General features: G+C 49.1%; 1 protein-coding gene across 5 annotated transcripts in view; it reads right to left on the reverse strand.

Moving 5' to 3' along the window:
- COL6A3 (collagen type VI alpha 3 chain) overlaps positions 1-15617 on the reverse strand; it is a 75090-nt gene that overhangs the window by 26501 nt on the left and 32972 nt on the right. For all 5 annotated transcript variants that reach the window (XM_046018262.1, XM_046018265.1, XM_046018264.1 and 2 more), the window contains 17 exons: positions 14459-15073; positions 12966-13565; positions 11970-12307; positions 10782-10860; positions 10236-10381; positions 8728-8820; positions 8224-8277; positions 7381-7452; positions 6647-6673; positions 6489-6533; positions 6322-6375; positions 5797-5859; positions 5108-5173; positions 4672-4725; positions 2389-2424; positions 1757-1819; positions 719-781 (listed from right to left, as the gene is read on the reverse strand). In XM_046018262.1, the coding sequence (XP_045874218.1) occupies positions 719-781; positions 1757-1819; positions 2389-2424; positions 4672-4725; positions 5108-5173; positions 5797-5859; positions 6322-6375; positions 6489-6533; positions 6647-6673; positions 7381-7452; positions 8224-8277; positions 8728-8820; positions 10236-10381; positions 10782-10860; positions 11970-12307; positions 12966-13565; positions 14459-15073 (2468 nt within the window). The remainder of the gene's footprint in view (positions 1-718; positions 782-1756; positions 1820-2388; positions 2425-4671; positions 4726-5107; positions 5174-5796; positions 5860-6321; positions 6376-6488; positions 6534-6646; positions 6674-7380; positions 7453-8223; positions 8278-8727; positions 8821-10235; positions 10382-10781; positions 10861-11969; positions 12308-12965; positions 13566-14458; positions 15074-15617) is intronic.

Here is a 15617-nt window from a genome sequence, read left to right on the forward strand (position 1 = left end):
AGATCGCAGATGGGGGAAGGACTGTCTCCGTAAACAACGGCTCGCACAAAGTTCCTGCTTCGCTATCCCAACCTTTGTTCACTCATGTTGCGACAGGTCAGGTCTCTGCCGGTTTTTGGTAGCTCTGACTTTCCATAACAAATGCCAGGGTACCCATCAGGCAGGAGGGATGCCGGAGTGTGTGTGCTGGGTGCCTGGTCCCCACTCAGCTCTGACATATGCCACACACCGTCACCAACCGCCGAGACGGAGGCTCATGCCTGCGGCCATGCAAGTTTAAGGAACAGCTTCTGTGTTGAACCTGAGGCTGGGAGATGCCTTACACAAAATACCAAACCACAAGGCAACCTCTAGGGGCTACCTATAACACAATCTGGCATGTGCTGAGAATTTTGACAGATTTAGTTAGATCTTATGTTCTATCCTCAGACTTGGGAGATGCAGGACGGCCTCCCTCTGCTTACCACCCAGCTGGTCCAGGTTTGGAAGCAGCAGTACTGGGATTTAGAAGACCCTGGAGCAACAAGGAAAGGGGTCTCTTCTTCCCTCGGGGAAACTGGCCAGTCACTGTGAAGACTGAGGGTGACCCAGGGTCTGGGTGGCCGGGGAGAAGGCAAAGGGAAGTCTGTCTACAGTAATACAGTCCCTGGGACCTCAGCCTGTGCATCCCTGTGCTCTCTGCTTAGCTAAATACAGGGCTGGGATCCAGCCAACTTACCCGAGGCCCAGAAATGCCCTGTTCACCGATCAGGCCTGGAGGACCTGTAGGACCAGGTGGACCCTGAAAAGTAAAAGGCCAACATAAGTGCTGCGTGGAGGCTGCGTTCCGTGAGGAAGCTCAGGACCCAGAAGCCAGAGCCTCACTTCTGCAGGCCCAAAACCCTACTAGCGACCACTCTTCAGTCTCAGCAAACAGCAACCCCAACCCAGGACACAAATGGGGAAGTGAGTTTAAAAAATAAATGCAAGGGGCGCCCAAGTGGCTCAGTCAGTTAAGCATCGGACTCTTGATTTCAGCTCAGGTCATGATCTCAGGGTTGTGAGATCAAGCCCCATGTCAGGCTCCACACTCACTGCAGAGTCTGCTTGAGCTTCTCTCCTTCTCCATCTTCCCCCAACCCTCCCTGCCCTCCCCCGCTCCCTTTAAAATAAGCAAATTAAATCTTTTTAAAAATGCCAAGGAACAGGAGTTCCCACAAAAGCTTGTACGCAGATGTGCATAGCAGCACTATTCACAATTTCCAAAAGGTGGAAAGAGCCCAGGTATCCACCAGCTGACACCTGCATAAACCAGTTGTGGCCTGTCCACACCGCAGAATATGACTCAGCCATGAAGAGGAAGGGAGCAGAGACACCTGCTACTACATGGACGGACATCAAAAATATGATGCCCAGGGAAGGAAGCCAGACTGGTCACAGAGAATGTGATTCCATTCCCACGAAATTTCCAAGAGAGAAAAATCCACAGAGACAGAAGAGAAATGAGGGGTTTCCAGCAGCTGGGGGAGAGGAGATGGGAATGACTGCTTGACAGGGAGGGGACTCCTCTGGAGACAGTGAACGTGTTTGCAAACTATATAGAGCTGATGCTTGTACAACATTGTGAATGGACTACCGGCCACCGATTGTTCACTTTACAGAGATTAATTTGCATCCAATTTTGTAAAACTGACTGTCACCTCATTTAAATATAAAAGCAAATACCAGAGCATCTGGGAAAGCATCACAGGCACGCGGCCTTGCTGGGGGTACTGACCTGTGCGCCTCGGGTCCCCTGCTCTCCCACCGAGCCTGGCTGGCCGGGGTTGCCCTTGTTGCCCTTGGAAACAAAAGAAGATGGAGGGGAGAGGTCAGGGTGGTTTATGCCAATGTCACCTGTGTGCTCCACATCTGGACAGGAGGACAGGCGAACAGCCCCACGCAGGGGGCGGGGGCCACTGGCACCGTGCCTCCAGGATGAGACACAACACGTTGCAGCCCGTGTCACTCTGCACTCTTATGATGGTTTCCCACTATTTTCAATGTCTACTCAGGACGGCTTTGTGAAATGGGGAGTTCTGCCTTGTACAGGTGAGCAGACAGACACAATTAGATGCTAAAACTGGCCAAGGCACGTTAAGGCTGAGGGATGCCCGGACACAGTGACCTCCATCTCTCGCCTCTATCTCTGCCCCTCGTCCCCACAGCCACTCAGTTTCACAGACCATTTAGAAGAGGTTCAAGTTAAGGAGTTGGTGGAGAAAGTGGGGGCAGCTGTCTGAGCTCTATATCTTGGTGGACAAGGGACAATGTTTTTGGCCCCCTGGCTGGATTGCCTCCCTGCCCTTTGAAAGCACACAGCGAGTCCCGACATGACAGCAGAAAAGAGGTGCCAAGTGAAAGACCTACCTTAGCTCCCGCGGGTCCCCTTCGGCCAAAGCCACCCTGTGGAGAAGTCACAGAAACTGAAAAGGAGCCTGGGGATGGAGCCCGGGGCTCTCTGTGATGGGAGCCCCCAAGCACCAGATGCCAAAACTAGCCAGCCCAGGGAAAAGCACAAGAGATGTCCTCCCTCCTGCCCTCATCTCCACGAGCTCTTGCTTCCATGCAGTCCTGTTAACCAACCACCCAAATGCAAGCTTTCACAGTTAACTTCAGACCTGCCAAGCAAAATAATGACTCGTTCTGGCTGCATGATCCCAGCCAGCTTCAAACAAGGATGTGAAATGGTAATGTCAACCTGTCCGCTTTACGATCATTTTCCTAACAGTGGGGAGAAGTAATGAAATATGTTCATTCTAATGTCAGGGAGTCCCAAACTCTCCAAATGCTCCTGGCCAAATATAACACACACTTCGTTAAGGAAAGCATCGGGAGTGCACGTATGTGGAACCTAAAAGCCCAACTGTATTTAGTCTGGGCTCATGACTTGGCAACATCGTTCTCGATGTTCCAGGAGTGACCCTTAGTTCAAATACGTGTGGGCCTGCTGTGCTAAGTAATCCTTTAATCCCAATTTTGTGATGCTTCCTCTCTCGTGCAAAGGTTTAGGATGGGAATGCATGAAGGTCCTGGGCGTATCTCCGTGAGGTTAAAGGCTGGTATTCTGGATTCTGTAACACACCAGCTCGCATTCTCTGCTCCTAGTGGACCAGCCCAGAGATTTTCTGGGGTGATTGTTCTGCCATTAGTCACTGTGGTGGCAGCTCCTTTAATGGAAGACTTTGGCCTTCTTCCACGGGCGACACATGGACCAGCAGAAAAGGAGAGAAGCCAGGATACTCCTTGAAAGTAGCAATCTGGCTGGCCTCTCCCAAAAAGGGACATCCTGGAGCAAGGCCAGAGGCCACCAGTGCTCAATGACACACAGCTCGTGCCAGAGGCGGCCTCCAGAAGCCTGATGTGGTGGTGTGAGGGGCAACATGGCCCAGAGAGAGGGACCATTTCATCCCGGCATGAACCTGGCACAGTGAGGTCATAATAGAATAGAAGGAGGAGGCCAGCAGCCAGGCCTCACCCAGCCTCAAGGGAAGAACGGAGGCTGCAAGAGCTCTTGACCACATCCAATTCAAACCCAGGTTTCTACCTTGCACCTAGAAATCAAACAAATCGTATGCATGCCTCTATCTTAAGTCCTTTCATGAAAACAAGCCTTGGCTCTGCTCACCCACGGAGCTGAGAGCCTGTCATGACCATTGAGTGTGTCCTCAATCCCTGTGTCATTACTCAGCTTCTCAGAATTATCCAGCTCTAATCCTCAGAACGTTCAAGATGGCCTTTTCAATTCTGTTTTCTTCTGAATTTTAAAAGCATAATTGAAAAAATGATGCCCAAAGCCTATCATCTGATCACGGGTGAAAGTCATTCCTTCCAAAAGCCCTCAGTGCAGGTCACATCTCTGATGGTCCCCCCACCATCGTCCCCCCAGGGCGTGGCTGGTGGAGGTGACCTTCTTGCCCAGCCTCCCGTGGCTGTCTGCACCAGCCAGTGAACACCTGAAAACTTACTAACTTCCAGACCACTCTCCCTGTGCAGGGACTCTCTCCCCTTCCAGAACCCCAAGTTCTGGGTTCCCAGGAAGCCACCTGAAGACTGTATACCCAGCTTCCGCTTTATCAACTCTCCAACAAGACTCAAAGAGCCGGCACGCCACCAGCTGTCTTACAACAGACGTTTGTGAAATGTCTTGAAAAGGCAGCTGCAAGACACCATTCACGAGCAAACAGAACCCGGGTGTATCTCTTGAATTCCAGCCTCACAAGCAAACAAACAATCATTCAACCAGCCTGTCAGCCTGTCAGCCATACAACCCGTCAGCCTTGCTGCCCCTCACTCCCTCACTCCCCTGTATTCAGGCTTCTGTTTGGATTTTAAAAATATTTAACAGGATAAAACCTAGCCAAATATTTGAAAGCAGCAAAGATACTCCTTCTAAAAGCATCTGTTGGATGTGGTTTTTTGTATGGGAAGGAGACAGAACCAGGAGGTGGGGGAAGAGACAGCACAGAGCAAATTGTAAGAATGAAAAATTTCTATAAGCAGCAAGCTTTGGGTGACAACAGTTCCAGAAATTCCCTTAAAGTCCCTAAGTATAAAGTTGCTGAGTAACTCTGCCCCAGATCGTCTTGGCAACTCTGGGGACACTTGCTAAATACCCCTTACAGAGCCCCCCAAGCCCCAAGAGGCACTCACGTCCTTCCCGGTTTCTCCAGGCCCTCCAGATACTCCATCTTTCCCAGGGAGACCCTGAAGTGGGGAAAAATTGGCGTAAGATTCTCATCTATGGAGACTGTCCAGCTCTGGCACATTGCACCGGACACCACAGGAAAAGGTGCCACACCCAGGGGGTGATGCCTGGTGGAACCCCTTAGACAGCGGTCATGACCATCTCGACAAGCCTCTGGCTTGACAAGCACCTTCCATGAACATCTAAGGGGCACGAATTCTGCAGAAAGGAAACCCCTCTTGGTGGCAGTTGCTTCTGCTCCCTATTGGGGAGACGTCCTTCACCCGTACACAGGTCCGCTCCCAACCTCGTACGCCCCACAGCCCTGGAGACCACTTTCATGGCCGCTGTGGCTGGGGGAAGCCCTCAGCGAAGGGGATCTGGGAATGCAGAGCGCCATACCATGGGACCAATGTCTCCAGTTTCTCCTTTGGGTCCTCTCTGCTGACTGTCCCGTCCTGAGTCACCCTGTCAACAACACGGGTCAGGGACATGAGCCACATAGGCAAGAAAAGGATGCTTGATTTCAGTTTAGGAAGGGAGAAGAAATAAAAGGGTTTGCAGCTTTTCTGGTTCTGTGGCTCTATGAGACCCATGCCAGGCCAGCCTCCCATCCTTCGGGCCAGAACGAGGCAATAGTGACTCTGGGCCCCTGCCCTCCCCAGTGAGGAAGGGCCACTGCCCACCGTCCGGAGCCAAGAGTGGTTGGTGACCCTGTTGTCAGGCTGTCCTGGTAGGATGGGTGGGCTGTGCGGGACGTGGCCAAGGGGTGTGGCTCAGGGTCTGACATTTTTGCCACCCTTCATACCTTTCTAACCACCCAATCCCGCTGGATTAAAGTGCCTAAGACCAGCTTTAGAGAAACTTCTGAGGTCTTTCTTTGTATGCTAAGCCTTGCAAACACTTACCTTTGCAGGTAGAAAGCAAACACATCTCCAAAATTGTAAGAAAAGGACAAACCATATATGTCATCAACATAATCTGAAGGCAATTTCAAAATTCTGGTTTAAAATTCTTCCTTTCAACCCCCTTCCCCGTGACCCTCTTCTCCAGACATGGGTCTCAACCTATGGACGAGGAAGTTCCCTTACCGGGTCACCTCGAATTCCAATGTCTCCTCTCTCTCCTTTGTCCCCTTTAGGTCCTTTGTCACCCTACATGAAATCACAAGTGGAGACAAAAATCAGATGGGGTTTCTAATTTGTATCTCACCCTTCAACTCATGTTCTTTGGTTCATAAATCTTCAACAGAACAGCATTTGCTCATTTACATGAAGGTAAAATGACTTCCAGGTATTTCTGATCTGTTCAGGTAATCCAAGTATTAATGGGACCTAGTCTGTACCCGACACTAGGGAGTTTTTTAAACAGAACTCACTCGGTCCCTGCACTATGAGACCTACTCTTCAAACAAACAAACAAAAAAATCTGATGTATCTGTCACAGCTGACAGAGGACAGAGGAGATACCAAGGATGCCCCCCTTGAGGACATCAGGGAAGGCTTCCTGGAGGAAGCAGTCTCTCTCTCTCTCTCTCTCTCTCTCTCTCTCTCTCTATATATATATATATATATATATATATTCCTTAAGTAAAATGTTTTAGTTTTTCGACTTACCCTTCTACCGGGATTCCCTTTCTCTCCAGAAGAACCAGGCAATCCTTTGTCTCCCTGTCAAAGACAATGAGAAAATGTCACTCCCAGCACAATTTCCAGGACTGAGGTATGAGTGGCCGGGATGTTCAGGACTGGACACGGTGTGGACTGAGTGTGAAATCGCTTACATCTTCACCGTCGAGACCATCTAGCCCGATTTCTCCTAATTCACCCTGCGAGGGAGCAAGACACAGAGTGAGTATAGAAAGCCATCTGGCAAAAAAAAAAAAAAAAGACAAATACTGGGATAGCTTTAAATTTAAAAAACAAAAACATGCATAGGTACCTTCTCTCCTGGGAATCCGCGAGAGCCCTGGAAGGTAGGGGAAAGAGGAAACATTAGCTCCCTCCTGGAGGCCAAAGAGAAGATGCTAGAACAGGCTGGAGGCCCCACCCCACCTGAACACCCCGAACCCAAAATTCAGTGCTACGGATTCATCTGTCTCCCCTGCCCACTCTCCATCACGTGCGGGATCCTGAGGCTAATTTGCTGGGACCCTGGCTCCCTGGGGAGGAGGGGACTAGGCTCCAAGACCCTTTTGTGACTTTGCGGCCCTGTGGCCCCTTCCCTCCAGCAGCTGCTTTCAAACTTCAGCTAATGGAGGAGAAAGAACACCCAAGCATTTCACATAAGGAATCTTCCAGCATGTGCCGTCCACCCTGCCCCAACACTTCCCTGGCTTCTCTCGGGGTCTAGGGCTGGAGACACTGGCCACTGGCCCTCCCTCCACACTGGCCCATGCGTTCTCTGTCCTTGTGACTGCCTCTTGACGTGCCCGTGGGAAACTATTCCACCATCCTCAGGCGCCCTTCCCACAGCAGCCAGGGCTACTGAGCCCACCATACTTTGGACCCGACCTCCAATGAGAGGCCCCTAAAACCCCTGGGGGTCTTCCTCCCCAAGGAGGCATTTGGGGAAACTGTCTCACTTCCGCACATGCTGCTGAGTGCCCTCCGCCTGCCGGGGCCCTGGGGCATAGTCTGCCCCCACACACACACTCAAGGGTCAGCACACTGTACCTTTACTCCTCTCTGCCCGGGGCAGCCCTGGAAACCTTGTGTGCCATTCACACCAGGAGGACCACGCTCACCCTGCCAGGACAGACAAAGGCAGTTATAGGTTGGAGCTCCTTGTCACAAACTTCCACTGAGTTTGCTCAGCCAGGAAAGGCGTGTCCTAGAAGGTAGATTTCACTGGGCAGGGAGGCTGCTTGACCCCAGTGAAGCCTCCGACACCCCTGCACCCCCAGCCTTGGGCGGTTCCTTCCCCTGGAGGGAGTGGGGCCTGGGAGGGTCTTCAGCTCAGAGGGTACCTCCCAGGAGGACCAAGGGTGGGCAAGGCTCTGGGTAGTGGGTGCTGGAAGAATCTTTGGCCTGAGGACTCCTCTGCACTATCCCTTGTTCCAAGCATTCCGAAGGGTGCTGGGGTCAACCCTGCCCCTAGCACTTCTAGCTGGGACCCTGTGATTTCACATGCTCCCCACCGGGCCCTTTATCCCCATCATCCCAGGGTCAGCCTTCCTTCCAGGGTCACAAAGCCTCTCAGACCTCCTCACTTCCAGGCACTGCTTCCTGAACCCCCAGTGGGACCCTTCGGTGGTCCCCAGTCTCAGAGGCCATCAAGTGTGTCCCTCTGAAATGGGACCAGGACACCCATACCTCATGCCCACATTGAGCATGTCCCGGTCGCCACACTGTCCTCCATAGGGTAGAGATCTGAGGACAGCTGTTGAGGATGTCAGAAACTGTTTTCCCAGTAGGAAAGTCACTGGAAATGGAGATTATGAAGCCCAGAACCCAACCACCCCATGTGGGGCGCAAGAAGGGAATAAAAACTTCAAGAAAAAATTATTTTGTACTTACGGGGCCACCCTCGTCACCAGGATAACCTCGATAGCCATCTTCCCCGGGAATACCCTAGAACAGAGAAAACCAGTTCCTCAGTTAAAGCCCATAGTTCTCTTTGTTCCACCTTCAAATGTCTCCACGACCCCCTTCCTTCAATAGAGCAGTGGCACTGATTAGCATGGCTTCAGCTGTCCCCTTGAACTTGGGCTTCTGCTCATTATTCCAGCATAATTAATCAGGATCTTTCAGGCTGATCTACCAAGAAATTCTGTTTGTTTCCTGTAACTTAGACACATTTGCTCAGAATCCTGCTGATCATCCACAGGGAGGCTGTCAGGGATGCCTACCAATTTTAACAGTATTTTGTAAAATGAAGAACAATGTATAAAAGAACAGATGCCTTCACCCCAAAGAAAGAGAGAAGACGGTGGCATCCAGTGCCCCTCGGCCCTCCCGCTGCACCCTTGGGACTCCGCTGAGATCTAGCCCCAGGTGTAAGGGAGAGCAAAGTCGCCTTACCTTTGGCCCAATGCTGCCAATGGGCCCACGGTCTCCCCTTTGTCCGGAGCATTTGCAGGGAACTCCGCAGCAAGCTTTCTCAGCAATGTTGTCCTACCAAAAAGAAAAGAAAGTTCAAGTCTCAACAATGCCTAGAAAAAAAAACAAAGAGCATAAATATGCTGTGAAGGTCAAAATCTGCGTGCCTGGCTTTCTCAGTGAGAGATGAAGTTCTGCTGGTGTGGCATTCCCTCCGAGACTGGCTTAGCATCAGGATGGCAGTGGGAAGCCACAAATGGGAGCATGAAGAGCAACCAGGGTCAAAGTGATCTTATTCACGGTGTCACCTCAGGCTGGGCCTTATTTCTAGAAGTTTCCAACATATAGCTTCCAATTTCAAACATTAAACATAACTCACGTATTCTCAAATGCAAAGAGCAAGACGTAAGACACAAATTGCATATGGCGCAGACAGAAGGATGTCCAGGATGGAGATCCATACACCCTTCCTCACAACCATGGTTAGAGCACAGATTATGCTGTCCACCCAGAAGCAGCCTTGGGAACAGCCTCCATGTGGGGGCAGACCCCAGTGACCTGCCTCTTAACCACCAGGACCACCACTCTGGGTCACCAGTGGGGCCACCCTCAGCAGACACCCTCGACGTTCCCTTCCTATCCTAGCCCCTGACTTTGCGGGAAAGCTCAGGCCCAAGCAACATTTCCGACTTTTCAACTCATGGTGGTCAAACACTTTTCTTGTCCTGGGCTTCTTAGAGATTTCACATTCTTCCATGTCCCAGATACACCAGCTAACACAATTCCTTCCACCCAATAACAAAATAAAATCCTAAAGCCAGCTCTGGGAAGAAGGGACAGTCAATTTTCCCACGGCCCACTCTTGCCAGCAGCAAACAATCCCTAAATTGACCACTCAGCCCCACATCCCCCAAAGGTCTGCCCCACTCCCAACCCGGGAGCTAGCACTTGCAGCTGAGGGAGGCTGAACCCACGCACTGGGAAGCCTCAGGGGGGCACCTTCATCTCCTCCAGAGGAAACTAGGAGAGAAAGCAACAGAGAGGCACCTCTGCCCAGAAATGGTCTTTCTTTTCCTGCATAGCCTTGTTTTCACATGCAAGCTTTCTGATGCTGATGACACTCTTCCTTATTTGGGGACAGTCACTCTGGTGTTTCACCTTCATGGCAATCTTATGAAGAGCAAGATGCTCATGAGGGGGAGCAGAGGAAATGGCCAGGTGACACCAGCAGCAGCATGGCTAGAGACCCACCATCCCATGGGCTGTTCTCCCAGCTCTTGGATACCTCAGTTTCAGGACTTGTGCCAGAGGTCGCAACAAGGCAGGTCCCTCCCAAATGAATTAAATGAATTGAATTATTGAATTACCTACTCAAAGGGCCTTTCTGCCATTTATCCGGCAAAAGAAAAAAAAAAAATGCCTTCGTTATCTGAAGATGACAAAGAATTTGGTATCTAGACCGGTTTGTGGGGAGAGGCATAGAAACTCACAAGCTGCTCTGCCAGCTCATAATCAAGGTCCAGCAAGTTGAGCCTCAGTGGCCGGCTGTACAGAAAGCCTCGCCCGAACTCTAGCTGCATCAGCTGCTCCAAGTTGGCTACACGTTCAAGGCCCACCAGGATCAGAGCGTGAACCCCTGCAAGGAGAGACATTCAGGGCAGCTCAGCCAGCATTCCAAGCCACAACCTCTCCGCCCTCCTGACCTTCTATTTTTAAAGAAAATTCAGTATAAAATGTGACCTTTACCTGAACTGTATGGCATCAAACTAGTTAGCTACTCTGAAGAATTCACATCCGGGAACTTCGGACACCTCTTGGGCAATTGTTTCAGCTCTATAACTAAGCTGATCAGGAGAAATACCAGAGGCGACGTCACAGAACTTGTTCATACATTCTAGCCTTCTGTGCTATGGGAGGGATCCCTGAGAGCCCCAGGCAGCTGACAGATGTTCAGGCTGTGGGGACCCCAGGGGTCCTACAGATGACTCCTGCCTCTCACCACGGCCAACTTTCACGGTTAGAAAGTTGAAACCTACCTTCTTGTCGCAGTTCCTCAGATGCCTTCTGTAAATCAGCCAGACTTCCATCCACTCCATCCGTAAAATGAATGACCACCTACAAATAAAGAACAGGTCAAACCCCAGCCACAATTAGAAGGAAAGAGTACAGACTCCCTGAGGGGAGACTGGAGACCATTCAAAGCCTCCACCTTACAGTTGAGGACACTGGGGCCAACGTTGAGAAGCCATCATCTCCTGCGCATAGCTCTTTAATACTCTACACTAAATGAGAGATAAAATAAATAAGGCAATTGTGGTGTTTGATTTACTAAAAAAAAAATCACAATAAAAATAAAAAGTTTATCTCATTTTCTTATTGATGTGATATAGTTTCTAGAAATTGTGTGTGTGTGTATTTATGTTTATTATGGGTTGATCTAGACCCCTCCAAATATCATATGTTGAAGTCTTAACCTTCAGTACTCCAGAATATGACTGTATTTGGTGATTAGGTTGTTAAAGGGTCATTAAATTCAGTGAGTTCATTGAGGTGGGCTTTCATCCATGGGCTTGTCTCCTAAGAAGAGGAGATTGTAACACAGACACAGAGGGAAGACCGAAGGAGAAGGTGGCCTTCTGGAGACCAAGGACAGAAGCCTCTGAGGACCAACGCAGCAGACACTCTGATCTCAGACTTGCAGCATCTCTGGGACTGTGAGAATTAATTTCTGTTGTTTCAGCCATCCAGTCTGTGGTAATCTGTTATGGCATCTGAGCAGACTAGTAGAGTGTGTGTGTGTGTGTGTGTGTGTGTGTGTTTTCACACTATGTCTGTATAGGTATATATATCCATGTATCTACACATCCCATGGAGAGAAAGAGAGAGAAACACAGTATGATGTCCTTGATGGATAGGACTACAATTAAACATGAATTATTCATAACTTCAATTCAGTCCAACTTAATTACTGGTTTCCAGGAATTATTTTTTAGAGCACAAGTAAAACTACTGAAATGAGGAAGATACAACATTTCAGACTGTTATGATCAGTTGGCGATAAAGTGTGTTTTTGTTCAGTGCTGTCAACCCCATCAAACATGGAGAATGTTTACAGATGAAGAACACTCTGGGGAAAGGGGCATCTGGACATCGAGGTGCTCCCCCTGACCACTAGAAGTCCAGAAACTGCGCGGGAAGCTGAAAGAAGGGGAGCCCGTGCTCACCTTTACATTGTCTGGTGAGGACTGTCTGAACTTGTTCTGATAGACCTTCAGCGTGTCTGCAGTGAGGACATAGGGGTGCTGCCCACGCATGTTCCGGAACTTCTCAAACAGCTCCGGCTGGTACTCGGCGAAGTCAAAGGCCTCCACAGGACCTGAGGGCGTGTTGGCTACCACTGACACGCGCACATTGGGCATCTGGCTGCCGCTGCAGCTGATTCTTTGCATCTGGCTGATTCTATTCAAGATGGCGTCCACCTTGGACTCAAGGCCCTTCTGGGTCACAAATACATTCTGATCTCTTGATCCGTCAAACCCCAGAATCACATCCAGGTTACAGGCTGCAAAAGGGAAATACGCAAGGAGATCTAAGTCAGGTGACCGAGATGAGTTGGACACACAGGTACAGCTCCAGGACCAGCACCGGGCGTCGCACTCAAGGGCAAAACCAGATTCTTTACATATGAGCTTGGAGAAGGAATCCCAGTCTGCCTCTCTCTTGGGGAACACCAGTGCTGACTCTTGGGAACTGAGAATGTAGGCCATTTTAATGGGTTTGCTTTTCTGGGATGTTAATCCGTTTGGCCTGCTTTCTAGTTAGTGTTTATGTGCATTCCCATATTGTGCTTTAAGTTAAATGCACTTGAGAACTCAAATATTCTGATCTCAAATAGCTGATCTAATAAAACCTATAAACAGAAACAGGGATCAATCATTCTGAATTATTTGGGGGATCCAGGAACAGAGAGAAAAAGTAAATCTTGGAAGAACAACGAAATACAGACTTCCACCCTTACCTGAAAGATAACATATCCTTCTCATTACCAAGAACCAGGTGGTTGCCAGGACCCAACCCACCCAGATACTGGAAGAACGCCCGAAGCAGCCAAAGGCTCAAGGAAGTCTTTGGATTCCTTGGGCCAGCACAAGGCATCTAAATAACAAGTCCTAAACATCCGCATGACAGGATAAAAATGTGCACATAAAGCAGATCCTTACCTTTGGAAATATCAGTCACACCTGGACATAAGGTTTCATGCATTGCATCATGCAGAGTTTCCAGAACTTGCTCGCTCAGTTCAGACAGCTCCTGGACGTTCCCCACTCGGAACCCGGTAGCACTGTTTGACGCTATTTTCCCAATCTCCTCTGAGTCGATGTTCTTCACGCCCACGGCAAACACTTTGACACCTTTCTGGGTGAGTGCCAGGCTGGCCTCCTGGGCATCCTCCACCGACTTTCCACCCGTGATCACAAAGGCGATCTGAGGGACCCTCTGATCCAGGCGGCTGCCCGCCTCCGGCACGAAGTGATTCACCCGCAGGTGCTCGATGCCCACCTTGGTGTTTGCGTGTCTCCCCCCTTTGTAGACCACTTTGTTGATGGCATCAATAATCTGCTCCTTGGTGGAAAAGTCCTTCAGGAAGAACTCATCAGTGGGGTCAGAGTTGTACTGGACCAGCCCAACTTGAATGGAGTCACCCCCCTCATACAGAGTGTCCACGATTTCAGACACGAAACGGAGCACTTCCTGGAAACTGTCCCTCCTGAAATTGATGGAGCCATCCAACAGGAATACAATGTCTGCTTTCTTTTTCTCTAAAAATAATTAAAATGGAAATGGGGAGAAATCCGCTTTCCATATCCACACCAAATACACAATGTGTAAAGTAATTGGAATAAGACATTCTCCTAACATATTCACAGTGAACACCTTTGCTTTATTCCTTGACTCTATAGTTCCTAAATTCACACCCACCATGATGCTAAAAAAAAGAAGATAAATGATAAATCATCTGAACGAAAAGATAGGAGACAGAAGGACTCGGGGAAACTGAGAACTGATCCTGATTATCCCATGCAAAATGGTATCATGTCACAGATTCACCGGTCCATAAACTCAGATGTTTTAGCAAATGCCACTAACCCCTTTCCTTCTGACCAAAAATAAACAATGGTGTCTGACAGGAGTCGAGGGAGATGAGCCAGAGGCAGGTCAAAAAAAGGGCTGGGAGAAGCAGGTTGGAAAATGGGAAGCAGACCCCGTACATCTTTGGAGAATGCTTGCCCACATGCTAAGAGCTTCATGGAAGCCTGCCGAAATTCAGTGGCATCTGGGGGTAATCTCCAAATTATAATCAAGCTATCAAGTCTGGAGTAAAAGAGGGGCATGGATTAGCTAACCTCCAAGGTTTCATCCTATTCTGAGAGCCAGTGAATCTATGGTTAATCCTAATGCCCCTTCGCAGAACCTTTCAATGGCACTGTGAGTAGCCTCAGAGAAGCCTCATGGAGGAATCCTTTACCATGTTTCTTAGGCTATGTTTCCTTCTACAGTTTCAACTGAATCATTTGTCCAGTATTTAGTTTCTAATTTTATGTGCAGCAACAACCCTAACAGATGAAAATTATTAAAATAAATGCTGATGATATTTTTCAATTAAAAGATAACTGATGACGTGCTCTGTAGTTACAGGTCCCACGGGTCATACCTGGCCGTGAGGGAGAAGGTACATCCACTCCTGGAGGTGCAGGCGTGACTCCAGAGGGTCCAAAGGCATGCATGACCCTGTCTTCTATGCTGGGGAGCTCTTTGAACTCTCGCACCGTGAATATCAGCCTAGGGTCATTGGTGATGGTCTGTAGCTCCGTTCTGTCGATATTTCGGTCTCCTACTCCTAAACTCACAATCCCTGAGGAGCTAATCACCTGTGAAAATCTGGAAATATCATCCTGGGATTTTCCACCCAAAAAGAGAACCAGGTGTTGGGGCACCCCATCTTCTATCCGGCTCCCAGCAGACTTAACAAAGAGATTTCTTGCCACAAATTCCAGAGCTTTGCCAGTGTTCAGTGGGGACCCCCCTTTGAACCTCAGGCGACGTAAGGCATCGAGCACAGCGGCCTGGGATTTATGGGTCTTCAGGAAGAATTCTGGGAAGACTTCATTGCTGAATTGTACAACCCCGATCCTCACTTTATTGGGGCCAATGTTGAGTCTGCGAACGATCTTGATAACAAAGTCCCGAATGTGTGCAACGTCATCAGGCTTGATGCTGTCAGAACTATCAATTAGGAAGACAATGTCCGCAGCATCGCTCTCAATAGCTGTGGGCAGAAAGAAAAGAAGAGGAAAACTTGGTACACAACTGGTTGTTTCTCTGGTTTTGTTTCCGCTTGCATTTCTGAACTTTGCCTTCCATTGCACATTATTAACTAACTTTATAATTATAAGCTGAGGTACATGTGCTTATCTCTTGAGCTTTTTAAAATTAATCACTAAAATTTGGGCCTTTTCCACCAAAACAGTTTCTGCTTTTTGAATTATTCAAGGTTCTCCAAAACTTTCTACGTTTACTTTATTTTGATTTTGGCTTTGCAGTCTGGGTTACAACTCATTTTTAAAAAGTGTAAACAGCATTTAGAAACAGGATTATCAGAATCTACAGAATTATGAGCTGTTCCTACAGAAGGGATCAAGATCACCCAGAGCAACATCTTTGGTGTACAAGAAGAGAGAGACAACTGAGATCAAAGGGCCTCTCTGTCCAGGGCCACCACTCACATAGGGACACCTGGAGAATGCCAACTCTCTCCCAGTGTGCCACAACAGCTCTGCATGTGATTGACTCATGGGATTTCCTCCTGCCTA

Source organism: Meles meles, chromosome 9 (assembly GCF_922984935.1).
Source record: "Meles meles chromosome 9, mMelMel3.1 paternal haplotype, whole genome shotgun sequence".
NCBI lineage: Eukaryota > Metazoa > Chordata > Mammalia > Carnivora > Mustelidae > Meles > Meles meles.